The sequence below is a fragment of the Physella acuta genome, unplaced genomic scaffold, assembly GCF_028476545.2.
Source record: "Physella acuta isolate Inbredline_101_S28 unplaced genomic scaffold, ASM2847654v3 ptg000543l, whole genome shotgun sequence".
Taxonomy (NCBI): Eukaryota; Metazoa; Mollusca; class Gastropoda; family Physidae; genus Physella; species Physella acuta.
The window spans coordinates 39,840-57,327 of record NW_026732062.1 but is presented as its reverse complement, the minus strand read 5'-3'; the positions used below and the strand labels follow the sequence as shown (position 1 = coordinate 57,327).

At 34.5% G+C, this 17,488-nt stretch overlaps 2 protein-coding genes across 3 annotated transcripts; both read right to left on the bottom strand.

Moving 5' to 3' along the window:
• Positions 1 to 107: 107 nt before the first annotated feature.
• LOC131945992 (ADP-ribosylation factor 1-like) lies at positions 108 to 4,709 on the bottom strand. Of its 2 annotated transcripts, none has more exons than XM_059306624.1 (6): positions 4,447 to 4,709; positions 4,114 to 4,191; positions 3,755 to 3,816; positions 3,174 to 3,290; positions 2,904 to 3,027; positions 108 to 2,143 (listed from the first exon to the last, which is right to left on the bottom strand). In XM_059306624.1, exons 1-6 carry the CDS (start codon positions 4,496 to 4,498, stop codon positions 1,707 to 1,709), a joined length of 870 nt encoding a protein of 289 aa, XP_059162607.1. In that variant the 5' UTR covers positions 4,499 to 4,709; the 3' UTR covers positions 108 to 1,706. The 2 variants fall into 2 exon arrangements, with proteins under 2 accessions (XP_059162607.1, XP_059162608.1); XM_059306625.1 differs by having other exon boundaries at positions 2,904 to 3,024.
• Positions 4,710 to 13,185: 8,476 nt separating this feature from the next.
• On the bottom strand, positions 13,186 to 16,628 carry LOC131945990 (ADP-ribosylation factor 3-like). The gene is made up of 6 exons (XM_059306622.1): positions 16,558 to 16,628; positions 16,297 to 16,374; positions 15,787 to 15,860; positions 15,324 to 15,440; positions 14,335 to 14,455; positions 13,186 to 14,071 (listed from the first exon to the last, which is right to left on the bottom strand). Exons 1-6 carry the CDS (start codon positions 16,604 to 16,606, stop codon positions 13,542 to 13,544), a joined length of 969 nt encoding a protein of 322 aa, XP_059162605.1. The 5' UTR covers positions 16,607 to 16,628; the 3' UTR covers positions 13,186 to 13,541.
• Between the last annotated feature and the right edge of the window lie 860 nt (positions 16,629 to 17,488).

Here is a 17,488-nt window from a genome sequence, read left to right as displayed (position 1 = left end):
CAGACTTGCTAATCACGCAATATTTGTTTACTAATACTCCCAAATTATTCCTAATGTATAATTAGTGCTTTATAATTAAAAAAAAACATCATCTATAATATTTTTGTTATTTTATTAGAAATAAAGTTTCCAAAAATAAATATATGTATAAATATGTATATGAGCAATATATTTACAAAACAATCACAAATTAAATCACTCAGCATAAAAACAAAAACAATAGCCTACATTTTTAAAATTATTATTTGTGCAAAAATCACGATCAGCGCACTGTCTTAAGATTTATCATAATTTCTTTACCACTAGTAAAATAATAAATTCAAAATAACATTACGGTAAATGGCACTGATACAACCCCATATTAAAATGGAACATAATATCCTCATTGAAAGTACACATAATACAAAAAATACGAATACATAAATACAAAAAATATCATCACATCAGCAGATGAAGTAGAGTTCATGTGTTTCATAGACCTCGGTGTATGAAGGGATAGTGCAGTCAGCACTTTGCCCTGCTGCCTTTATTTTCCCTAATGTGAGTTAGGTACTAATCAGAGCTGTGTGGACTCAGGAACATTCTATTGTTACGACCCCCTTCTCTAATCTTTTTGAACTAGTCAGGGAATCGTAAACAAGAATAAGAAAATAAGAATTAATAAATACCAATATCAATCTTTTCTATTTATTGCCATAATAAAGATACACTAACTAACGTTAACCCGCCACCACATGGAACACAATAAGAAAAATATATAACCATCTACAACAACTAAAGTCCTTAGTCCGACTAATCTACTCTCTCCCTAACGGTCTATCCAATCCTAGGTCTACAACAGTACAGACATCTCGTGGCTTGCCACCAGCTCACAGAGACGTCCCATCTCACCCTAACCATCCGGATGTGTGTCTGTGTGTGTGCCTGTGTCCCCTAAAATACTTGAGTCCCTCATGCTCTACCATGAGAACAGCCACCCAGGCAAGTGTGGGGTCTACCCCAGGGTCATCTCCGGCCATGGGTTTTCCAGCCAGAAACCACGGACTGTCACTAGCCTAGGTCAAGCATCAACGGTCAGTCCGTGGCGTCAAAAGGTAATTTATGGGCTGTTGGCCACTGGCCAAGTTACTATCCGAGTCCCGCAGACTCCAATTCTGCACCGCCCACAGTGTCGATTCCAATCAAGGGTGTGGTCGGCCAGACCCCCAGATTCTCACGGCCTATACTGGCCGATCCGTGACCATGCCTTCGCATTTCATTTTAATTACATTGCCGGCTATTCAAGCACTGGTCACCTTAGTTTATGAGCATCAGGTCACGTCCCCTTCGATGGGGCCAAACAAGGTTAATGATCCCTAGGGATCGTAACGATATTGACGAACCAGGATTCAAACTAGAGACTTACATGTTAGAAGTTTAGCAAGTATACCACTAGGCCACACTCTCCCATAAAAAAAAAATTGTTTACATTTCTTTTGGACCCTTTTGTTCTATTCACATGTTCTATGTACACCCTATGGATGTTTTTATACTGCTAATGATTTCAGTGGAACTGGAGCTTCAAATGTACTTTTAAATGTTGCAGTAGGTTGGCTGTGCTTGTGTGGGTGGTCTAGGTCTTAGAGACTTATATCAGAGTACTGGTAGAATGGAGTTCAAGCCGGTCATAACTGGTGAGCTTAAGGTCAGCAGATAACTTGTGTAGGTCATTGTAGGTCAGCACTTTTACTGTGTGAGTCTAACACAGGCTGAGACTGGTCAGTAGGTTGTAGGTCTACCTGTTGGACATTGGTGAGCTGGGTGTCAGTGCTGACCATTTGCTGCGAGTCTCCTGTGTTTGATGACGTCACAGTGTCCACTGGTTCTGCTGACCTGCCAGCACTCATCTTTACTGAATTATTTTTTTGTTTCTTATTGGAGAGAATCTGCTTGAAGTAAGAAAGATAACTCTTAAAATAACCAGGCCGGATAGAATTTAATGAATTCCCTCCCTTTGAACAGTCTTCCTCCATAGATTTGTGCACATCAATGTAACTTCTCTTTGCCTTCCCAGCTTTCATTAATTTGATTTGCTTCACAAATTCATCAAAAGCTTCATGCACACCAACTTTGGTGGTTACTGAACACGGCAACACAAATATTGCTGGAAGTAAAGCAATAAAGTAAATTAGTTACCCATGAATCTTTTAAAACTAATTTAAACGCATCATTTTTTAATCAGACTTTGGTTCATTTGATTTGTTTGTATTGGAAAAAAAAGACTAGAGTAAATGTTGTGAGACTTGAATGCATTCCAAAAAATGCAAATGAAACACTTAATGTATCAGTTGGAACAGCGTATCAGATGTGTATCAGAATGTCTTTAAGACCACATGTAATAAACAGCTATCACATAGTTATCACACAGTTATCACAAAGTTATCACACAACTATCACATATTACACAATGCGTGTTGTATAAATGTTTTGGCCAGATTTTCTTCTCAACCCCAGATTTTTATTCTTTTAACTAATTGGCAAGTATATAAAAACACATTTATAATGTTAACAAAGAATAAGTAGCCTAGAGTTCAATGTGTTAAAGGAAATGAATTATTTAATTCGTGCCAAACCAATAGCTAATTATCTATTAGGTGGTAGCTAACAGGAAAAAATCATACAGAGCTTAAAAACAACAAAAACAATCTATAGCCAGCTAATACCTGACAAAATTTACCAAACTAAAATAAAACCACTTAACTAAAACAAAACTACCTGAACTAAAACAAAACCACCCAAACTAAAACAAAACCACCCAAACTAAAACAAAACCACCCAAACTAAAACAAAACCACCTGAACTAAAAGAAAAACCACCTAAACTAAAGCCTAGACTTATTGAGTGACAATTAGATAAAAACTTACTCTGTCTACAGCGAGGACATTTTTCCTTCAGCCGATCTTCAATTTCCTGGGAGGAAAGAGCATTGGGTAGATCTTGATTGTTGGCCAGGACCATGACCACAGTGTCAATCAAATCATAAGGCTGCTGCAATCCAAGATTTTTTTTAAAAATTTGGTTAACCAAGACCATAACGACAAATAATTTATCTCAGCTCATATTCCCATTTTAAAAAAATGTTTCTCTCACACAATACAAAAACTTTATGCACACAATGACAGTTTTTTACTTACAGTTAAGAATTTCTGCATTAGCTCGTCTATAGCATCATCTAATCTTTCTCTGTTATTGCTGTCAATCATGTAGATAACTCCATCTGTGTTGGCGTAGAAATCACGAGAGAGGGGACGCTGAAATGATGTTAAAAGCTCTGGATAATAAACTTAATATGTTTTTAGTTTGTTTAACCAATGTGGGTTTTTTTTTAAATAATTTACACAGGTATCGCAAAACTGTTATAACCAAAATTATTTTGAATGTTCATTAAAATTAGCATCAATAAGCTATTAATTTAAAAATGTAGATAATATTCTATGGTTGGTAAGGCAAAGGTTATAAAAAGGAGTGTAAATGTATGTTTATTTTTGTGTTGGGCATAAAGTTGATAAAGTCAACATTTTTATCACATAGCTGAATTGCTAATAATGGAATTTATTCTTATTATAAGACAACAATTTTATTTTAATTATAAATTGATTCTTTGTCCAAAAGAAAACAACCTTTTTTTTTTTAATTTCCAAGTTTTAAAAAATTTGATTACAGTTAACGGCCAACTATAATAAGCAACAGACAGAAAATATTTGATCAAACACACCATTTTATCTCTGCCACAAATGTCAATTGCTTCATTCAAGTTGAGTTTCTGGAAATTGAAACCTAAAGATAATAAAAAAATTTAATAAATTAAGAATAAGATGTTGCTATAAAAATAAAAATTTTAGCAACACCAACAGCTGTTTTTTTTAATTTAAATTGTATAATAATAGCTTAAAGACATTGATTTTTTAAACACCATAGCCTAAATAAATTATAAATAGGCCTAATTAAAATGTTTTAGTAAATTAGGCCTAGATATTAAAATAAAAGAAATATATTATATATAGGCAATATAGGCCTAGGTTTTTAAATAAATAATTATTAATAATTAATAATGTATGATAAAAAAAAACTGACCAAATGGGGGTATTGTTGTAACAACCTCTCCAAGCTTTAGTTTGAACAACTGTGAAGTCTTGCACCATGGATCCAGACCTAATCATATTATTAGACCTTCATTTAAAATAGTCTATGGTACTTTTATTGTAACTTTATAGTATAGGAATGTATAGTATAGGCATGTAGCCTATTAGTCATACCGATATGTGTCCAGATTTTGTGAAAGTTTTAGAAAACTTACAACATATTATTAATTATGCATGTTTATGCTTCACGTAGATCGAGTTTTACAGTTAAATTGATTAGATATTAGATAAGTTTTACTATGAACGTAGAAAATGATTTACTTACACGCAATAACTATTCTATCATGGTCTTTGCTAAAGCTAAACAATGCGCCCATTTTATTTGTTGTTGTTTTATAATCTTGTAGATTCTAGTCTAAACGTTTAACATTTATACTAATTTCAAATAAGTAATTTGGGTATTTAATTCAAAATAATAGGCTTAATAAATTATTATTATTAATAATAGAATAAGCCCTAGATCAAATATTTTGCCGTGATCAGAAGGGAGCGGCTGTTGTTTCCCCTTCGAGATAGATTAGATATAGATCGCAGCGCCACCTTCCTATCTTCTTTTTTTCCATTAGGTCAACAAGAAATTCCCCCGAGTGCTATTTATAATTATTGCGCTATTCTTAATTTTGGAAAATCCCTTCGGAAACCTGGTCACGGTTGCGTGTATCAGTGTCTATCGTGCGACGTCAAAACGGCCCCGTCAAAACGACCCCGACAAATCGGCCCCGACAAATCGGCCCCGACATAAGAGCCCCGTCAAAATGGCCAGTGACATATGGACCCCGTCATAAAGGCTCCCGATAAATAGGCTCCCGTCATTTAGGCTCCCGTTATATAGGCTCCCGACAAAAGGGCTCCAGTTAATAAGGCTCCTGACAAATAGGCTCCGGTCATTTTGGCTCCCGACATATAGGCTCCCGGCATTTAGTTTTTTCCACAAAACGGCCCCCGTCATTACGACTCCCGACAAATAGACTAGCGTCATTTTGGCTCACGACAAATAGGTGTTAACGGTAAAAGATAATTATTTGGTACCGTATAATAGATATAATAGTAAAATCAGTGAAATGCTGGTATTCAACCGGTAAGAGGGTCTGCGCCGCTTCTTTACCGGGAATATAGATTCTAGTATAGCTTTACTAGAGGTAATAATATTAAGGTCTGATGACTAAGGGTCAATTCAATGCCCAGAGTTTACAGCCTTATTAAAATGATAATTGGTTCTTACCAGGTCCGATGACCTCTTGTCTCTGGCAAGGGTTTACGGCCGGTTAATAAAATAAAATAGCAGGTCCGATGACTACGGGTCAACTCAATGCCCGCAGTTTACGGCCTGTAGTAAAATAGAATGAGGCTGTGTATAATATAATATCTACTGCTCCGTGGCTGACACACGTGCAGGATAAAAGTAGTACAAAATGTAGGTAAATGTCTACTCAACTGCCGCGTGGAATTACGTCACAGGCAGGAATAGTTTACATCAAATAAGTATTTAAATGCCCTGTGTGCTAAGGCACGGGCAGTGTAAAGTTAAGTAATTCAGGTAAGTTATCGACTGTCACAATGTAAAGTAACAATGTAAAGTGTTTATGTAAAAATACATGACAGCAAGATAATATTTATATATGGTATTTATTAAAACTCCTTGTTACACTGTTAATCAAATATGCATATAAAAGTAAAGTTAAGTAAAAGAAAGAAATAATTAGTAAAACCAAACCCAAAACACGTGGAGGTCGGGCCGACGGCCCCAACGCCGCGTGCGACACCACCAGCTGAGCTCAGTGCTGGGAGAGTGCGAGATTTCTTTGTTGCATCCCCTTATATGCATTAAAACATTGGCGGTGTGTCACGTGGACAATCTAGCCAACTAGAGAGGAGCCTGTGAGGGGGGTGAAAGATAAGAATGTACGACACGTAGTTGTAGAGGGGGGGGGGGGTAATAGAGCAGGTAGAGGGTGGTGTAAGAAAAACATGGAGCTAGGCCTAAACGGTTTTACCGTCACAATAGGCTCCTGTCAATTTGGCTCCAGACAAAAGGACCACTGACAATAACGTTTCTGTAGAGACTAAGTCTCCCGGCAAAGCGGTCTCATTGAATATGACACCTGCCAGTGGGACCCCTTCATCAACATTCTTTACAGTTAGCTTATCCAACACTCTTATGTAATACAACGTATGCATCTCTTGTTCGGCAGGCCTCATTTTTATATTAGTTTATCTGTTATAAAATATAGTATGTTTTAATTTAAGGGTCATCTATCTATGACTTCCATAATTGAGTCGGTTATAGGCTGTTCCAACACAGTGTGTGGGGAGAAGGGTCCACGATGTACCTTCCTACCTCCAGTATGCTTGTAGGTTATCAAAACAAAATGTCGTTATCCTGTAAACATCATGTATATCATACATTTACACTTCTGTGCTCGCTTTTAAGCAACTTGTAAATTAAACATAATCAAAACTTTAGAATTGGTGGAATTTAGCTGTTAAGGGCTTGATTTGTTTGTTAATTGATGTTGGTTCATGAAAAACAATTTCATTCTGGTAATTAAAAGAGGTTATATGGTAGTGGAGGTAGGAAAAATAAATAATTACTTTTATGCCAATAGTGGTCATGCCATTCATTTGTCTGGAGCCAATATGTCGGGAGTCCATTTGTCGGGAGCCTAAATGTCGGGAGCTCATTTGTCGGGAGCCTATATGTCGCGAGTCAATATAACGGGATTTGACGGGAGCCAATAAGTCGGGGCCCTTTTGACGGGGCTATTTTGACTGGGTCGTTTTGTCGGGGGTCGATTTGACGGCGTCATATTAACGGGGCCGTTTTGACGGGGCCGTTTTGACAGGGCACCGTGTCTATTGGTTTTATCTATGCATGTGTGTGTATTCTTCACACATTTTACATTGTTATTAGGAGATAGCAGCCTTTCAATGTATCTCATGTTAGAAAACATCTAGAATTTTATAATCTAACAGTCGATATATTAAAATTACTTACGTTTGTTTGATGGGAAAGTAAATAAACGAATTGGTTGGAAAATCATCAAACTTTTGCAGTGTGTCTTTAAAATTTTGGATAAATTAAATGAAGTCATGGACAAGTTTCCTAAGCAGTTAAGTCAGGTGTCGTAAAGTCAGATGTTGTAAAGTCAGGTGTTGTAAAGTCAGGTGTCGTAAAGTCAGATGCTATAAGCATTGAACTCACAGAATGTGTGCTACGCGGGGCCTAGTGCCAACCATCCGCGCGGGCTTGCTTTTTCCATTATATAAAAAGCCTATATATATATATATATATATATATATATATATATATATATATATATATATATATATATATATATATATATATATATATATATATATATATAATATGTATGCACAATTTTGGAGTCTATAAACCATAAGCTAATGCCAAACTTCTCACTTTCATAACAGATGTTTATTTATCCCACGTTTTAACCCAATGTTCTTAATTATTTTTTTCCTAAGACATTAAATAATTACTAAATAAAATTATTCACATGCCCGAAAATTAGGACAAAGTTGTTTTAAATGTTTGTTTATGACCAATGTGTAACATCGTAGAATAGATCTGTCGATTTGTTATTGTAAAAGACACCACACACACTGGGGTCACGTGATTCTATCATTGTGTGACAGTGTGTGAAGTATTGATGGGGGAGATGGGTTTTTTTTTTTTATAAACGAGGTTCTGCCTTTTATTTTTTAAAAACATCTTTGATGAAAAACATGTAAAAGAAGAAATACGATGCATTGTTGATGAGGTGGGGGGAGGGGGTGAGACGACATAAAAGTGGGGGGGGGGGGGCAATGCCCGAGGAAAACGGTTCGGTTGAGAATAGTAATAAGCTATATGTTAATCCATGTATGGAGTGGGGTGGTAAAAAAGTTAAATATATCGAGCAGAAAAAAATATTTGAATAGGCCTACATATACATATGCGTAGGCCTATACACATACTAACAAGTGTGTATGGGTATATATATATATATATATATATATATATTTATATTTATACTGTCTCAGAACATTGTGTTGTTTAGATTAATTAACTTTTCACTCAGGTTTGTAAATGATGCAGTATTTATTTACTTTCTTCTTCTTCTTCTTCGTTCTTAATTTTTAATGTTAAAGGGGATCGAGATTTATCTGCCAGTGTGTTTGAACTCGAGACTTTGTTCGAATTTATCAACCATGAGCTTTTTGCCGACTCGACCTCGCCTCCAACACAATTAAGCGTTACGTGTCAACTGGTTATGCGCCATAGAGGCCATTGACTCCGATTTCAGCCTGCTTTTTTTTTTTTGGATTTGCTTCCATAGCCTTTGTCCAACCAAGAACAAACTACAAGGCAGCAGTTGTTTAATTTTGGAGTTGTCTCTCCTAGAAGAGTGGCTGTCCCCAGCTAACGAGCCTCATCTGCCCGAGGGTTCGAACTCGAGATTATTCGGTTTAGCAACCATCAGCTTTACCGACTCGACCACGCCGATACTACCGAATTATTCTTAATGTATAGTTGACTAAATGTACTTAATGCTTTATAATTAAAAAAAACATCATCTATAATATCTTTGTTATTTTATTAGAAATAAAGTTTCCAAAAATAAATATATATACAAATATTAGCAATATATTTACAAAACAATCACACATTAAATCACTCAGCATAAAAACAGCAATAACAACAAAAACAATACATTTTTAAAATTATTATTTGTGCAAAAATCACAATCAAAGCACTATCTTAAAATGTATCCTAATTTCTTTACTATTAACAAAGAATGATAAATTTGAAATTACATTACGGTAAATGGCACTGATACAACCCCATATCAAAATTTAACATAATATCCTCATTGAAATTACACATATACAAAACATATGAATACATAAATACAAAAAAACATCATCACATCAGCAGATGAAGTAGAGTTCATCTGTTTCATAGTGTCACAGACTGTATAATTATGTATGTTTATATTATATTGTGTTTTACATGAAGTTGCATGAATGAAGAATACCTGGCTAGCGGAAGGACTGTCTGAGCGATCCTCATGTGTTTATCCATGCTTTTGGGTGAGATCGCTCATGTACGTAAGGGGAGAGAAAGTAGTGAATAAAAGGGAGAGCAAAAGGTGAACGGTTGTTGTGTGCTAGGACTTGGGACTGGAACGAGGGCAGTGAATGTAAGATGTCTCCATGACTTGGAGTCGTGATTATTATTTGTACCTATATCAGTTGATCTTCAAATATGGATGTACCACGGATTTATCTGTACATAGTGTAAATAAAGTTGTCATTTCAAGTTGCCACTGTTGCTCGTGTTCCTGTATGAAACCCACAACAACAAAGAATACATGTTGTTACATATGGTGTCAGAAGTGGAGGCAATAAAGTGATGTTGCTACATTGTATTACTGTTACTTATGATGTCACAAGTGGTTGAAGAATTGGTGCTACATATGTCAGAAATGGAGATATTACAGTCTGTGGTCTTCCACTGTTTACCAAGTACGTCAAGTTCTTGAAAGTCATCTATCTACACTCAAGTCAGAAGGGTTGCTGTAGTCAAGTCAGACGTCTTGTTCAAGTCAAGTCATCAACGTGATAATTTTTATCACCTTATTTCGATATTGTCTCACCAATGTCGAGTAAATATCGTCTGTGTGTTTTTTCTGTTTGGATTTAGCCGATCAAGTCTTAGTGTTTCTTTTCTACTGTTTGGATTTAGCTGTTCAAGTTTTTTCTATATGGATTAGCTGTTCAAGTTTTTCTACTGTTTGGATTTAGCAGATCAAGTTTATTTTTGTAACTGTTCCTAAACTGTTCCTAAAGATGTCTTATCTAAAACTGGACAAATTTCTACTCTGTAACAGGCTACTAGAACTATTTTGAATTTTTTTCAACTTTTTGGAATCAACAAAGTGAACTATTCTTGTACTATATATGTACTATGAACTTTTCTTGGATTACTAGATGTCTCTAATCAACTGAACAAAGCCAGAATACAAGAAAGGGTATTGTAAATTAATTAACATTTATCTATTGTCAACTAATGAATTTATATTTTATGTCATAGAAAATATATCAAAATGTCATGTTTTGAAGAATATCTAGCACTAGCGAGGGCGCAAGGCATTAAGAAGATGAATAAGCAGATAGCCTGGGCAACCAATCGACTTGAAAAAGACATAGAAGAAGCAAAAGAAGCATGGGACGAAGAAACAGAACAACCCCGACGAGCTCATGGAAATGTATTGAGAGAACTAGATGATATGATAGAAATAGTGTGTAATAGATCAAGAGCTATTACAGACATGCATAAAGAAGAAGACATTTCAGAATTAGATAAAGTAGAAGAGACTGTACAACCAAAAGGAAAGCGGAAAAAAAGAAACAGAAAACAGAGAGCAGATAAAAGGGCTGAAACTATGGAAAAACAAGTTGGCCTACATGAACTAGCATATGAACAAGAACTATTAGAAATGAAAGCTATAACAGACACAAATGAACCAAAATTAGAAAGTGAACAGATAGAATTTAAAGCAGAACTTGAAGAAGTAAATATTGGCAACCTTTGGAATGAAGAACAGAGTAACATAGTCCAGGAAGAATTGAAACCCAAGGAAAAAACAGAGGGTGAACTTAATAATGATTTAAAGGTGACAGATACATTAGAATGTCTTAAGATTGACTCTTTATTGAATGATACGCAGGTACACGAGAATATTAGTGAAAGCTGTATCGTAAGTCCATCAGAGAATGGCAGTCAAAAAGAAATAAGTCCATCAGAGAATAGTAATCAAAATGATTTAATAAGCCCATCAGTCAATGGCAGTGATGATTTAATAAGTCCATCGGAGAATGGCAGGAATCATGATAAACTAATGATGATTAATGAATCAGTGAACTTAATAAGCCACAATGAAGAGAACGTACCTATTGAAGATTTACTTCGAAAATTGGAATCAAACTATAAAGAAGATATACTAGAACTCAAGAATAAATTTAACAAAGAAATGGAGAAATTAACACATAAATTTATGTGTGAACTAGAATCAATAAAGAAGCACAAGGAAGTTAAGAAAGATGAAACAATATCTAGAAACTACAATGTCAATAAATTACAAACTGACAGTAAAAGAAACGTATCAAACTTTGAATACAGTCACCATGTTAATAAGAATGTCATTAATGTCATTAATGCACAGAATGAAAGAAAAAGAAATTTTGCAAACTATGAATACAGTCACCATGTTTATAAGAAGCCAAAATCTAGATGTTTTTACTGCGGAAAAGCAGGTCATTACCAAAATCAATGTTGGCATAGGTTGGCAAATCAGAGAAGAAACAATTATGTACACAGAAAGTTATGTGAGAAATACAGTCATTTAAGAAATAATGTATCAAGTTCAAATCAGAATAACAAAAGTATGAATAGGTATACTAATGGAAGATACCGAAGCAAGATGTATTATGAAAGGCCAAAGCAATGCCATAATATTTATATTGAGTTGGTTGATGAACCAAACGAACGTACACAAAGCAAGATAACTACTGACGTTGTTCAGAAACCAGAGAAGAATATTAAAACAAATGAAGTAACACAAGTTACACGAAATCTAGGAAATAATTATGGTAACAAAGCTAAAAGATACACATACAATTTGAGGGAGAGATGGCAAACAGGCCATCGTCAACTACACAAGAACGATTACTCATGCTATTGAGTTAAACAAGGATGCTAAGATTAAATTGTCAATTGACAGTTCATTAATATTATACAGTCTGTAACTGTAAAATATGGATATCAAACAATTTGTATCAGTAATATAAACTGTGTAATATTTCAAAAGAATGAAAACTGTATTATGTTAAACCTATTCTATACTATTAATTAACAGTGAATAAAGTAAATCAAGTAAAAGTTAGAGACTATTATTCCGCATAACAATAAGACGGAAGTCTCAATGATGAATTGTGTGTTAGTCATACCTGTGAAAGGCAATGTTGTTGTGTTGTGACCTAGATATGACTGAAATGGGTCGACTAGGGGAGACAACAAAGTATATTACTCATGCGTGGTAATAACATACCTTGATGATAAGGAAGTCTTTGTTTTTACTACATAGGATATAGTTATTTAAATTATGAGTTGAATCAAGTCTTTGATAATTTCAACGATGTATTATAGTTTGGTAATTTACTAAACTCATTTATCTTGTTTATACTACAATTACTGGGTAATAGAAATGTTTTTTTCTCCTATGTGAATGTATATTGATGCATTAAATATTACATATAATGCTTGTACATTTAAAGTTTTTGTTCAAAACACTGACATATTTCAATTATCAGTGATATAGTCACTACATACTGTTGTCTTTTGTATGCACTATAAATTTATGACTACAAGTGCTTAGTCTAAAATGAATATATTTTACTCTACTTTGAGTTGTACACAATTTTTTGTTGTCTGGCACACGATCCTGCCCTACCAATATTGTATTTATAAATTTTGTTACACAAAATTTTATTTGAAGGGGGGACGTGTCACAGACTGTATAATTATGTATGTTTATATTATATTGTGTTTTACATGAAGTTGCATGAATGAAGAATACCTGGCTAGCGGAAGGACTGTCTGAGCGATCCTCATGTGTTTATCCATGCTTTTGGGTGAGATCGCTCATGTACGTAAGGGGAGAGAAAGTAGTGAATAAAAGGGAGAGCAAAAGGTGAACGGTTGTTGTGTGCTAGGACTTGGGACTGGAACGAGGGCAGTGAATGTAAGATGTCTCCATGACTTGGAGTCGTGATTATTATTTGTACCTATATCAGTTGATCTTCAAATATGGATGTACCACGGATTTATCTGTACATAGTGTAAATAAAGTTGTCATTTCAAGTTGCCACTGTTGCTCGTGTTCCTGTATGAAACCCACAACAACAAAGAATACATGTTGTTACACATAGACCTCTTCATATGAAGGGATAGTGTAATCAGCACTATGCCCAACCACCTTTATTTTCCCTAATGTGAGTTAAGTACCCATCAGAGCTTGGTAGACTCAGGAACATTCTATTGATGAACCAGGATTCAAACTCAAGACTTTCAGGTTAGACATCTAGCAAGTATACCACTAGGCCATGCTGTCCCATACAAAAAACATGGTCATTGTTTACATTTCTTTTGGACTATTCACATGTTCTATGTAAACCCTATGGATGTTTTTATACTGCTAATAATGTCAGTGAAACAGGAGCTTCAAATGTACATTTAACCAAGAAATATTGCAGTAGGTTGGCTGTGCTTCTGTGGGTGGTCAAGGTCTTAGAGACTTAGCTCAGAGTCCTGGTAGAATTGAGTTCAAGCCGGTCATAACTGGTGAGCTTAAGGTCACCAGATAACTTGTGTAGGTCAGCACTTTTATTGTGTGAGTCTAACACAGGCTGAGACTGGTCAGTAGGTTCTACATGTTGGGCATTGGTCTGCTGAATGTCTAACTGTTGGGCATTGGTGAGCTGAGTGTCAGTGTTGACCATTTCCTGTGAGTCTCCTGTGTTTGATGACGTCACAGTGTCCAAGAGTTCGGCTGACCTGTCAGCACTTACCTCTACAGAAATATTTTTTTGTTTCTCACTGGAAAAAATTTGAGTGAAGTAAGAAAGATAACTCTTGAAGTATTCAGGCCAGATAGAATATAATGAATTCCCTCCCTTTGAACAGTCTTCCTCCATAGATTTGTGCACATCAATGTAACTCCTCTCTGCCTTCCCAGCTTTCATCAATTTGATTTGTTTCACAAACTCATTCAAAGCTTCGTGCACACCAGCATTGGTAGACACTGAACACGGCAACACAAATATTGCTGGAAGTAAAAAAAAAAGTTTATTTTATTTTCATTGGTTACATTTTGAAGAAATATTTTCCTGAACCTAACATTCTTAAATCATCTAGATCTATTTACTTTAAACTTAACTGTCAAAAGGGTTAACTCTTTTTTTTTTAATTTTAAACATGGACAATTGTAGTTATTAAAAACTGATTAATTATATGTTGGAAGTGAAAATGTTTGGACTATTTTTAACTCTCCCCACCCTGAGTCACCGCTTAGATAAAGTTTAAACTTACTCTGCGAGACGCGAGGAAATCTTTTTTTCAGCCTGTCTACAATCTCTTGTGATGGGACGGCGTTGGGTAGGTCTTGTTTGTTGGCCAGGACCATGACCACAGTGTCTCTTAGCTCATCTGCCTGGTAGAATTTAAAAAAAAATGTATTTGGTTTGGTTTGCTTGAGTACATAACAAGAGAGTAGGTAACTAATGACTTAATATACTTTTTATACATGACAGAAATACAACAGAATCACAATTAATGACTTAATATACTTTTTCTACATTACAAACATACAGGATACAACAACTAGATACTTATTCCCAACATCAGTAAACACAAGTATCCAACTACATAAAACAGAGGTACACAGAATACTTCCTACGAGCTTTCCAACTCATCTGTTTAGTATATTGTAAACTAAACAAACTTTTAGTAGGCTATATTGTAAACTAAACAAACTTTTAGTAGGCTATATTGTAAACTAAACTAACTTTTAGTAGGCTATATTGTAAACTAAACTAACTTTTAGTAGGCTTTATTGTAAACTAAACTAACTTTTAGTAGGCTATATTGTAAACTAAACTAACTTTTAGTAGGCTATATTGTAAATTAAAATTAGTATACTGTAACATAAATTTTTAGAAATTATTCAAATTTATTCAAATATTTAAAAATATAATGTATAAGGAATCACTGAAGGTGATTCCATCTAACAATCTTCATTAAAATAAGCAAGAAATCGCAACAAAAAACAAGACTAAAACAATATGGATGATATTTCTTGCATTTCCTGGTTATTTTTATCCTTGTTTTATCCTAGATCCTTGTCTATATAATTAAATTAATTCATACTTTGATACTTTTGATGGAATGTTGAAAAAATAAACTGAAAGAAACCTGACTAACATATAATCTTACATGTAAGATGTGAACACACTACCATGATACAACAATATTTTCTTTAAACACATCACTAGCACACAAAAAGATGAATGGCCACTTACAGTTATGACATATTTTATAAGCTCGTCTATGGCTTCATCTAATCTTTGTATGTCATTGCTGTCTATCATGTAGATGACAGCTTGTGTGTTGGCGTAGTAATGGCGGATAAGAGGACGCTGAAAAATTTCATAATCATTTTATAGATTTGATATGTTAATTAAGTGTTTTGTTATTATTTATGTAGAAGTAATTTATTTGGTTTCTAACTGATCAAAAATGTTTTTAAAAAAGTTTAAAACAAAACAATTATCAATTAGACCCTATAACATTTTTATAAATTTTTCTTTAAGATTAAAAATTTGTAAATTTATTATATTATTGTTTAGGTAGTTAAGACTAGTTTTGAGGCTAGGTTTAGGGTTAAAATTGTATTCAAATGTTAATAATAACAGGCTAGTGAAGGTATCAGAAGCCTGAATGTCCAGCAGTGGTCAGTACAACACTGACCATCAACCAACTCACCATTTTATCTCTCCCACCAATGTCCCAGGCTACAAGAGAAACTCCATCCCAGTGGATTGTCTCCACATTAAAGCCTGAAATAAAAACATTGTTTGATTCAAGCTACAGCTTGTAATTAAGTAATTAGTAAAGTTAAGTTCCTCTTTAGCCCTAGCAAACCATTGGGCAGATGAAGTAGAGTTTCTTGACCTTGGCATATGAAGGCATAATGTGGTCAGCATTATACCCAGCTGCCTTTACTTTCCCCAATGTAGGTCAGGTACTCATCAGAGCTGGGTGGACTCAAGGACGTCTGATAGCCACCAGTCCAAACCTAGATCTGAACTTGAGAACTTGGGGCTAGCATCCAAACGCTTAACCATTTAAACTTGTCATTCCATAACACAGTGATAGCCACATTTTAATTAAACAAAAAAAATTGTAACAGAATTTTTTTTTCAACTTATCAAAGTAAAAAATGCTTGAGAATATAAACATTTACTGCCTATAAATTGCCATAAAAAAACTGACCAATAGTGGGTATTGTTGTAACAACCTCTCCAAGCTTCACCTTGTACAACAGTGAAGTCTTGCCAGAAGCATCAAGACCTGTTTTAATACAACCACAGAAACAATTCTAAGCTCATTCCTAGCTCAGTTGCATAACAAATCTTTTAAAATATTAAATACAATTTTTGCCAATTATACTGTAACTATAGGCCTAACAATAATTTTCATTATAACTGCATAATAGTGTATTCCATAAGTTGAACCAAAAACTGATTAACTTACCTTGTATAAGTATTCTGTAATCTTTGTTAAAACTAAACCAAGCACCCATGTTTATTTTTATATTTAGTTTAGTGATTTATTTATACTTTATAGGTAGTGGTAGGCCTATACTAAACTTAACTAACTATACTTACTATACTAATTGTTATATTTGTATTATTAATTATTATTAATATGCCTATAATAATATATAAATATATATAATATCCATAAAGGCCTAGATCTAGCTATTAACTTGTAAGATGGCACACTGTAAAAACTTTATATAGTATATGGATCTAAGTTCTAGGCTCATGTATGTAGTCATGTAGTTTTGTTCTGAATGTGTAACGTTCTTGGCCCACTTCCACGCTGTTTTCAACAGTGTCACTTACTGTGTTGCTATTTTTAACATTGGATCCTTGTCTGTTGGTCAGATCCTGTTGTAGTAACGGGCAGGGAGGTAACTCAAGAAATGTAAAAAAGAAAACAATGAATTGTTTATTTCCCATGCTTATTATGAACATAGTGTCATTAGGCTCATGTAAATATTTTTTATGACAAGCTTTGTGGTAAAGAGTAAGTAGTTTCAAAACATACACCAATATACTGTTAAATCTACACTAACTGTTGTTTATGTAAATAACTTTTTTAAAATTACGTTAATGGAAATATTGGTGAAATGTTATCAACGTCATTAATTCATTGTTGTCCACAAAAATATATTTAGCAAAAGCTTTTGTGATGCCGTGTAGAGACCTAAATAAAGTCATTGTAGGTAGATAACGTGAGTCAGGTACCCAGCAGAGCGGGGACGACTCAGGGACATCCTACACTACAGTCACAAGTCCCAACCGAGATCCGAACTCGGGTACTTCGGGCTAGTAGTCGAGCGTGATATTATTATATTATATTAGATCTAAAATCTAGATTTCTACGTTCTGACTCCAAA